The sequence below is a fragment of the Bos indicus x Bos taurus genome, chromosome 6, assembly GCF_003369695.1.
Source record: "Bos indicus x Bos taurus breed Angus x Brahman F1 hybrid chromosome 6, Bos_hybrid_MaternalHap_v2.0, whole genome shotgun sequence".
Classification (NCBI taxonomy): Eukaryota; Metazoa; Chordata; class Mammalia; order Artiodactyla; family Bovidae; genus Bos; species Bos indicus x Bos taurus.
In genome coordinates, this window is record NC_040081.1 from 68,654,152 (window position 1) to 68,664,466 (window position 10,315).

General features: G+C 46.5%; 1 protein-coding gene across 1 annotated transcript; it reads left to right on the top strand.

The window, feature by feature from the left end:
* Nucleotides 1-5,503: 5,503 nt before the first annotated feature.
* Nucleotides 5,504-9,986, top strand: RASL11B (RAS like family 11 member B). Its single transcript, XM_027544496.1, has 4 exons — nt 5,504-5,855; nt 6,461-6,517; nt 7,674-7,750; nt 8,531-9,986. Exons 1-4 carry the CDS (start codon nt 5,714-5,716, stop codon nt 8,999-9,001), a joined length of 747 nt encoding a protein of 248 aa, XP_027400297.1. The 5' UTR covers nt 5,504-5,713; the 3' UTR covers nt 9,002-9,986.
* Nucleotides 9,987-10,315: the final 329 nt, after the last annotated feature.

Below are 10,315 nucleotides of genomic sequence, written 5' to 3' on the forward strand. Positions count from 1 at the left end.
ATTCCACATGAATTAATAATGGACTTCACACAACATTCCCGGCAGAGATGGCCCAGCATACCAAGCTTCATGTTCCTCAGGCTTGGAATGTGTAACTCCTCTCTGAGCTACATTCTGCTGTGTGAAGCTCTATTTTGGGACTAGGTTGTTTCTTTATATAGAAACCAGTACCCTTGTCAAATCAAGTGAGTACATGAGTCATTTGTGCATTTCCTAAAAGCGATCGCATCACGTTTTTCTCATCTGCTATTCATTTTTTTTTAATCAGAAGGGAGATGCATTAACAATGCAAATATCTTGGTGCAAATTCTAAACTCTCATAGAGTTCTGTTGTAATGAAAATGTTTTCTTATTTTTTGGCAGTGACTGAATTTCATGCTTGTTTAAGAAATGATCACATCACGATTTATATTTCATGAACCAAATAACTTGGTTATTGACTAACCTGGGGGCCATTTCTATAATTCACAGTATGACCTGTGATATTTTAGACACTCCTGAATGGCCTGAGCCAGAGATGCTAATTAGGGCTTAGAAAGCATTTGATGGTTCCTGTGATTTTGAGAGCTAATTAAAGCAGTGAGAATCAGTAGCTTTGGCCCCAAACAAGACTTCGGTCCTGTTAATTCCGCCATCCAGGTAATTTTGGAATGAAGGGAAGCAGAAGTTTGTTCTCTCATAACATGGCTGGATATTTATGAAGTTTTAATTTCCTTTTAGCTTCTCACCTTATGCTTAGAAGCTGAGGCTGTGGGGAGAGGCTTTGCCTTCTCTGCAAAGACAAATAAGGATGACTGAAGTGTTCTGAGGTGACCTTTTAAGCACCCTAAGAAAAGTTAGAGGGTAAATATTAGGTGTGTCCAATCTGCTTAGGAACTTGGAACCAATGATTCTACTAAACAATTGGCTCAATTGTCTGATTCTTTCTGAACCGTTTCTTCTTATGTTTATCACCTGATCCCAGAATCCTGTCAATATCCCAAGAGCATCACTCCTGCAGGACCAATTCTTATTCCTCTTGGCTCCTTAGTCTTCTGGGCAAATGATGGGTTGGAGAGAGAAGGGGCAGGATCCTTGTATGCTTGCAGGATTATTTGCACTGGAGAAAAGAAGATGAAAACGATCTCAGAGAAAATTAACACTGTTTAGTGCTGATATTGTAAGACTTTTCATTTAACTAAGGGAACCTGAATCATGGCTTTATTAATAATGCAGTCCTGGAACTAATAATATGCAGTCCTAATAATTAGGAACTAATGCAGTCAGTTCCTAATGCTCAATGTTTTAAAAGGCTTCGGGAAAATGCACCCTGTGAGTTTTCTTACTTTCCATGAAAACACAGTGGAAATTCACTAGCTGCTGCAAGTAATGTTTAAACCTTGAATATATTCTGAGTATTGTCATCAGTGTGTGTGTGCTAAGTTGCTTCAGTCATGTTTGACTCTTTGCAACCCTATGGACTGTAGCCCGCCAGGCTCCTCTGTTCATGGGATTCTCCAGGCAAGAATATTGAAGTGGGTTGCCATTCCCTTCTCCAGGGGATCTTCCCAACCCAGAGATTGAATCTGCATCTCTTATGTCTCCTGCCTTGGCAGGCAGGTTCCTTACCACTAATGCCACCTGGGAAGCCCCACTGTCATCGATTACTTATCAAATAGGTCTTCTATGTTGCCAGAAAAAAACAACTTAGGCTTTAAGATATAAATCATTGAGAGGAGAAGAAAATCTCCAATTTTGCCCTAAAGGACTAGGAGGATTATCTCCACTTTTTCTTTTACCTTCACTTTATGTATTACATTCAAGTAGAGAAAGAGAGTGGAGGAAACCTTCCAGAATAAGAAAGATAAAATCTGGTAGAGCAGCAAGGGATTATAATTGTAGAACACTAGTTCTTCTTTCTCTCTGAGTGTGGAAAGGGGGGTGGGGAGTGTGGGTCATTCGCTACCATAGAAACCAACCAAGGTATGTAGAGGGGAGGGAAGGCCCATTTGAGGAACTTAAAGATCTTAACTTTTTTCAAAGTTAAATTGTTCTTGTCAATAGGTAATCTTTCTAATGGCAAGAGGTATGTGTATGTGTGCGCATGTATCCTTTTTATTTGATTTCCAATCTGCCTTCCCTCCTTTGTCTCTTGAGCTTAGTTATTCTTTCAGTCCAGCCTCTGCTAAAGAGAAGGTTGACAATTTAAAAAAATCACTGTGCCCCCACTGTGTACCAGGCATGACTCTCTGCAGTGGAATGCACAGAGCTGCAAGACATTCAACACGCAGCGCACAGAGCCACTGGGTGAAAACCCTCTATCACACTTACTTCCATCTGGTGCTATTGCCACACTCAGAAAGCTCTTAGAAAATGAGCAGCTCGAAATGAATTCTTTCCCCTCTTTCATCCAGATGCTGCTTCTGAGCCATGGTTCTTCTTAACTTTTAAAACAGAATGATTGAAACACTATTACAAGTCATCCTCAGTGAAGATGCAGGAGACTCGCCTCTGGTGGGTTTTTCTTGTTCCTTTAGGAAAGCACCTTTCCTTTTCTCTTATTCAGTCATTTAGTCCTTTCCAGATACCATGGAAGGCTTAGGAGCAATGGATCAGGGTTTGGAAAGCTGGTGAGGGTGCCAATGTCTGCTTTTCAGGAAGGAGGATCTATTCCCCTTGTCCCTTAATCTGGGTCAGTTCTGGGACTGACCAATATAGCTGAAGTGATGCTGTGCCAGCTGCTGTGCACAGGCCTTAAGAGATTGACAGCTTCTGTTTCCTTTCTTAGAATACTCCTAAAGGAAGCCACTTGCCATGCTGTGAGGGAGCCTGAGCTAACCACACTTAGAGGCGAAAGAGAGAGAGAGGAGAGAGAGAGAGAGAGAGAGAGAGAGAGAGAGAGAGAGAGAGAGAGAGAGAGATACTGGCCAGTCCCCAGCTGTTTCAGCCATTCCAGCTGACATGCAGGGATGTCAGTGAAGAAGCCATCTCAGATGTCCAGCCCAGATTGAGGCTTCAGATGACTCCAGCCCAGCTGCTGTCTGACTGCAACAACACGAGAGACCCCAAGGGAGAACCACCCAGCTGAGCACAGTCAACCCACAGAACTGTGAGACGTGAAGGCTGGGGTGGTTTACTGAGCAGCAGCAGAAAACTGCAATGGGAAGTAATGACGGCATCTACCTTTTAGGACTGTCACGAAGGAAAAAGGAGATTTTTGCTTGTTAAATCCCTAACCTGCAGCCTGGAATAAAACAAGCCTTCAATGTACATCAATTCTCCTGCTCCTTCCTCTTCCTTTATACTAATTCTATGTATTTCTGAGAAGGGGTAACTCTCAGTGTCATGGTCTGAGGCAGGGTGGGGTGGAGGTAGGTAGGTTCTTTGCTTGATATTTGGAATCTGAAGAGCTTTTGCCCATCTTTTTCTTCTTTCTTTCTTTCCTGTGTTCTTTAAAGCACAGTCAGATGGTTTAGACCTAAAATAAGAATACCAAATTCAGCCTTTGTGTTTCAGACAGAAAAATCATAGGCTTGGTACAGGCTCATGGTACTGAAAAATCAAGCTCCAGAAGCTAAAATGATTCAAAGCAAATTTCCCCTTGACAACTTTTGTATGTCTGTGTGTGTGTATAAAAAAACAGTTAAACAAAAACTTTATAGAGTACACAATTATTTTACCATGTAAGCATGATAGAATTACCACCTTTTTTTGGGAGGGGAGGTGGATTGAAAAGTACATGGTTACCTGTAATTACAGTCTTCTTAAGTTTGATTTTGTGGCTGGCAAAAAGAAAAACACAGCACATTTCTTTGGAGTGTCTATGAACAGCAAAATTCAAGTTTGAGTTAAACTATACAGAAAAACATAGTGCATTTTGGATATATCTTTTCCCTTTGGACTCAAATGGCTGAATTTCAGTCATTCTTGAGACCTCCCTAGAAGCCAATCTTTCCTTGTGTTTATGGCTAAGGTTGTGTGTCTTGCTAATTATGTTGCCTTTTCTAGCAGACTTGCTGCCAAGAAACTTGAGATTACTCTCCTATTTTGTCCTTGAGTTCCTGCAAACACCTAAACCGTGACAGGCTAGAGAGTTCATCTCAGCGTCTGAAATGGGTCAGCATCATAAATTCTGTCACATACCTGGTCAGTGAAGTCAAGGTTGGAAGGGGGAGTTGAACTAGATGCCTGATGTGTAGATAAGGGAATTGGTTTACTTTACTTTTACATTTTATCCTTTAATGTGGGTGTGGACACAGTGCCACGGTGTTTGCTCTCATATACCTCTAGGATAAAAGCCTCTGGAAGATCTGGGGGCCGGCAAGGTTAGGGGGGTGGTGAGGATAAGGGGTGAGATGGGGGGTTGGGTAAGCGGTCAGCCTGAGTGTCTGGTGACATTGTGCAGCAGTTCCAGCTACAGAACGTTGCTTGCATGGGGAATTCAGATGCCTTTCCTTGGTGAGGATGTGAGGGATTGGAGCTTGGGATTTTATGAGTGCAAACTGGCATCAAATCACTTAATTGACTTTGCCATTCCTCATAACCAGAGACTAAGTTCAAATGCTTTTTGCCTCCCAATCTGGTCCCCGAGACAGCTGGGGCAACCGTTTCTTTCCTTTTCACAGCTCCTGGACGAGGTGTGATATGTGTGAGGCGCTAGAAAGCTTGTTCTATAATTACTTCTAGATTTGCCTCTGGGTGTGCTGCACACGCACCCGACCATATGTGTGTTCACGTGAGCTTGTCACTCGGCCAACAAGAGGCAGAACAAGAAGGGTGGCTTTATTTCCCGCCCCCTCCCCCCACCCGCCAAAGTCAACGTCAAAGTGGGAGTGGGTACCGGGTCTTTTAATAGATTGCCATTGTAGTCAAATCTGTGATTCGGGATATGCCACACCGGATGCACCCGAGTCAATGTCTCCCAAATTTAGGAGACAAGCACGCAGCTGGACAGCCAGACGACAGACCCCGAGTGCTCACACCGTAAAGGCCCCGGCCTCCTGGGCGCAGGTTCCCGGAGGGTGGGCGGGGCTGGGCCCAGAGGTCCGCAGGCTGAAGGGAGTAGGCGGGCGGGCTGGTTATCCAGGCGGGTGAAGATGCCTGTGAGAGCTCACGAGGGACCGGGGCGGCGCTCTTGTGGGTAGGCAGGCAGACAGGGTGCAGACATCTCCCACCGCCGACCCCAGACCCAGCCCCGCTTCCCGGAATCAAGGCGCTCCCAACCCCACAGCCACAGCATCTGCCCCGTGCCGGCGCAGCAGGACCTAGGCCCGCGCCCGGCGCTGTTGTCCCCGGCGCCCGCCATTGGCTGCGCGGTCGCCTCCAACCCCCTCCCCGTTGCCCCCTCCCAGGCTGCCTGTCCCATTTCCCCCACGCCTCACGGGGCCCCGCACTGGCTCCAAGAGACCCCAGGGGCGCGGCGCGCGCGGAGCGGCGCCGTGGGCGGGGCCTCGCGTAGGGCGCCCCGGGATTGGCCGCGGGAAGCAAGGGGTGGGGCCGGTCGCGGAGAAAACAGCGCGCGCGCAACCCGGCTGCAGTCCCAGCCCGGAGCCTGAGCCTGCACTAGTTGGCCTCCGCGTCCTCTCCGGTGCATTTTTTCCCCCCATTTCTTTTTCTTTTCTTCTTTTCAACCGCGGAGTCCTCTGCTTGGTCCTCCCGCCGCTGTCGCACAGCGCGATCCTCTTCCTGCCCTGCAGGTCCCGTCCCCCGCGGTGAAGCCCCGGCCGAAGCGGCGATGCGCCTTATTCAGAACATGTGCACCATCGCCGAGTACCCCGCCCCGGGCAGCGCAGCCGCAGCCGATTGCTGCCTGGGGGCCGCGGGCCGCCGCCTGGTCAAGATCGCCGTAGTGGGCGCCAGTGGCGTGGGCAAGACTGGTGAGTCCTCGCGCTCCGGCGAGAACCCGCTTAACTCTCGGTCCAGAGTTCGGCGGCCCCCGCTGGCAGTTTCGACTAAACCCGGCTTGGGGTAGAGGTTGATCCACGGTCCCTGGGGAAGGACCTTAGCCAGCTTCGTTTCCACTCCCCCTTCCTTCATCAGATGAGGGAAACAAACTGATCCTAAATGGCTTGACGGCCCTCTGCACAACCGACACAACTGGGATTCGAAGTTTTGGGTTCTTGAGCCCCTGGCAGTATCTGGCACAGAAAGGGGAGTCAGTGAACGTAACCCTTCCTGGAGCTCTTTAAGGTTAGGAAAGACGTTTGTGTGCGGGCAGGCTTAGGTGTGGCTCGGCCGGGCTCGGAGAATGGGGGTGGGCCAAATGACCCTTCCAGCTGGACAGAGCCATAATTCACAATGCCTCCTAGCCCCCTCGCCGTTGTGTCTGGAAGTAGGGTCAGGGAGCTGCAGGGTAGGAATTTCATTTGGTGGCTGGCTTTGCCTGAGAGTTGTTTTTTAGGGTGGGGGTTGAAGGGGGGAGACCAATCTAACTTCTTGTGCCAAGACTAACCCCCTTTCCTTTCTCTTTTCTGACCTGCAGCTCTCGTGGTCAGGTTCCTCACCAAACGATTCATCGGCGACTATGAAAGAAATGCAGGTGAGGAAATGTATTTGAAGAAAGTGCTGTCAGCCTGCACCAGTACTGCTGTTCCCATTTTTTAAGTGTCTACCAGGCAGGTTCCTTCAGAGTGACGGCCAGAGCACCGGGATCCTGCCACTTCCAACTTTCCTAGCCCCCTCCTGAGTGCCCCCCCTTCCCATAACTGCCATCTGGCCTCATTCCATTCCAAGCCCATTCATCATTTTATCAAGTGCCTGAAAGTATTCTCCTTGGTATGTTTTAACTATAGGGACCCCAGTTGGAAGCACCCTTTGTACTCAAGAGCCTCTCCCTTCAAAACACTCCTGCAAAAGTCATAAAAAAAAAAAAAAAAAAAGATGGCCAGCGCCTACCCCCACCCCTGGCCTTCTCTGTTGGCTGCCTTTCAGAGGTGACCTTTTAAAGCAGAGGCCAAAGGAGCACAGTTGTAAACCTAAAGTTCTCTTTTCTTAACAAAGAAAAATAACTACATGGTAAAATTTTAGGAGGAGAGTTCCTGAATAAATGATTGGACACCCTTTCAATCCCTGTGATTAAGGATATCCACTGGGGAGGCTTAAGGGCTTTCTACCTATGCTGTGTTAGCAAATTGCTTAATTCCTTAGACCATATGAAGTACCTACAGGGGATTACTTCAAATGTACTATATAAACCATCCCCTGATAAGGCAAGGCAGCCTTCTGCTTTGATGTAGAGTCAGCTATGTTATGTTACAATTTTATTCCAATTGATGATGTTGGCTGTAAATTTACTAACAATATCTGCCCACTAAGCCTTTATATCTAATGGCTAAAAAACAAATTGGTGCCAAAGAGCAATAAGTACGAAAATAGACCAAGAACATTTTTTTTCAAGGAAATTCTCTAAAAATGTAAGTTTTGTTTAAAATTAGACAATTAAGTTTCCAAAAATGTAAAAAGCTTTGTCCTAGTTTTAATAAACGTGCCTATGCAGGGTTGAAACTGCAGTTGTTTTAAAAAAACATCTGAAATAAATCCATTAAATAGAATAGACTATAGCTTATTTTGTGCGTTGGTTCAGGTTATAATTTCTAAGTAAAAATTATCCTATGATGTTTTTTTTTTCCTCCCTACAGTGTTTTAAAAGTTGTACAAGAAGGAAGGACATAATCTTTTTTTTCCCCTCTTTATAGGTAATCTCTATACCAGACAAGTCCAAATAGAAGGTGAAACCCTGGCTATTCAGGTTCAAGACACTCCAGGTATTCAGGTGAGTGTCTGATATATGTGATTAAGTCTAAAGGGAGTCTGCTTGGCCACAGAGTTGTTCTCCTGTTTTCAAAGTACCGAAGAAGGAAAGAAACCTGGGGAGTCAAGTCTAGGCTTTTATATATTGCTTGACACTTCAGTTGTATCTGGCTGTTGATCAGTCTTAGCCTAGATGGGAGACTTGGCTAAAGGGGCAGAAATCTTTTAGGACGATTTTACTCAGCAGGAAAGACCAAACCAAACACACTTGGATTTGGCAGAATGCCCGTACTAGGGTTTAAAAGGTCAGTTTTTACATTTGTGTTTTTGGCATTAAAAATCAAACATCTAGGTATCGTCTCCAAATCCTCAGAATCACTCTTACACTGTGGAAAGTTACTCTATAGACAAAGAGCCATGCTAGCATGTGTGTGTGTGTGTTTTCCCTCTTGAACTGGGCAGTTATCCAGGTTTAAATGCTTCCAGCTCCTATCTTTACTTCCCCAGACTTACTGTCTAGCCAGTTAATTTCCCATTTTGTGCAACTACAAAGTCTCTCTGCATGGAGTTCTCTGCAGGTCAATTTTCCACTTGAGTGTGGTGAGCAGCTCTGTTATTTATTCCAGCTCCATGCAGCTGGATCAACATATTGTCGAGAAAGCTAAAGTGTGGGGGAATAGAACTTGTTGATGGCCTGCAACCTGGTGTTCTTGCTCAGGGCTCTTTTGAATTCTCTCTGTAGCTGAGCCAGGGCTCTCTCTGGCCCTTGCCCTTCACCTTGCTGTCACCCCTTCTCTTTCAGGTCCACGAGAATGGCCTGAGCTGCACTGAGCAGCTAAACAGGTGCATCCGCTGGGCAGACGCCGTGGTGATTGTCTTCTCCATCACTGACTACAAGAGCTATGAGCTCACCAGCCAGCTTCACCAGCACGTGCAGCAGCTGCACCTGGGCACCCGGCTGCCCGTGGTGGTCGTGGCCAACAAGGCCGACCTGCTACACATCAAGCAGGTGGACCCTCAGCTTGGACTGCAGCTGGCCAGCATGCTGGGCTGCTCCTTCTATGAGGTGTCCGTCAGCGAGAATGACAATGACGTCTACAACGCTTTCCACGTGCTGTGCAAAGAAGTGAGTCACAAACAGCAGCCCAGTGGCACGCCAGAGAAGCGACGGACCTCCCTCATCCCTCGGCCCAAGTCCCCCAACATGCAGGACCTGAAGAGGAGGTTCAAGCAAGCCCTCTCGGCCAAAGTCAGGACTGTCACCTCCGTCTGAAGCAGGGGTACTCGAGGGGGTTCGGTCTTCCCGGGAAGGGGTCCGGGGTGATGCAGGAACGTTGGATGCTGGCGGTTACTTGTGGTTCCAGGAAGGGCTGGAGCAGAGAGGCCAGGAGGGCCTGTTGAACCGCTTCAGGAGAGGAAGTGTTGTCCTGAGCAGGGGAACAGAACTGATGTGGTGTGAACGAGTCACCTCTGATGATGCCAAACAGCCTCCACGACTTTCCCTCTGTAGTGGGGAGGGATTGGGTGATGGCTTGGGATTTTGTTAACTACCTTGTAAATGACAGTCAGTTGTAGATTCACCCAGTATATTGATGTGATTTACAGTGGGAATGAAAGAACAGATTAAGCATTCACAGACTTTTCTTTTTTTTTTTCCTTCTTTTTCTCCCCCCAAGAGAAAGGATTGATTTTTCTTATACAAGTTTGTGTCTCTCGAATACTCTTCCTTATAGAATGACTTTCAAACCTGAAGGATACTCAGATTTCTTTTTTTTTTTTTTTTAAGAAAAAGAAGAAAATGCTACCTCCACCTGACTAGAAAGAGTGGAGTTTATGGGCCGAATGTTATATATGCAGATGTGTGTAAACTTCTGGGCTCAGACACAGTATGAGGGTGCTGAGTTGGGAACGTGTTGGCTGGTTGAGAGCACAAACTCTTTAGCCCCAAACTTTTGAATAATTGTGAGGCTGTATAAGTTTTTTTTTTTTTTTTTTCAGATCATTGCATCAGGTACAGAAAAACAAAATGTGTCCAACTGATTTTGGTGTGATTTGTGTAAACACAGCAATGACGCTGGGTTGTTTCCAGACCTGGCCGAGTTGTGGCTTAACTGTGGAAACACTATTTTACAGCAAGTGAACAGATGCAGGGGTGACTGCCGAATCCCCTACACAGATGCACTTTAAAAAGCCACTCATGCTTTGGCTTAAACTGTAATTTATTTTATGTACAATAAAGCTCATTTTAAAAGGGCAGACATCTGACTTGGTCTTGATCAAAATGTTCGTCTTTTGTCGTTCAAACTGTATGTCTCAGCACCTGGTGTTTCTCTGGCACGTCGAGTGGGCATTCTGCCTTCCTGGGGTGAGCCCTGGAGTCTCCCAACAAACCACCAAGGTGCATTCTATTCTCATCCCTGTTTTACAGATGAGGAAACAAACTTGAAAACAAGTTAGATAACTTGTCAAAAGCCCCGGCCTTTGAGCTTGTAAATTCTGGTTTGCTGCTCTCTAGTTGAGAGTAACGTATCTATTCATTTCCTTCCTGATCCTCCAGGGAAACCTAAGACAGATGTCTGGGTCTATA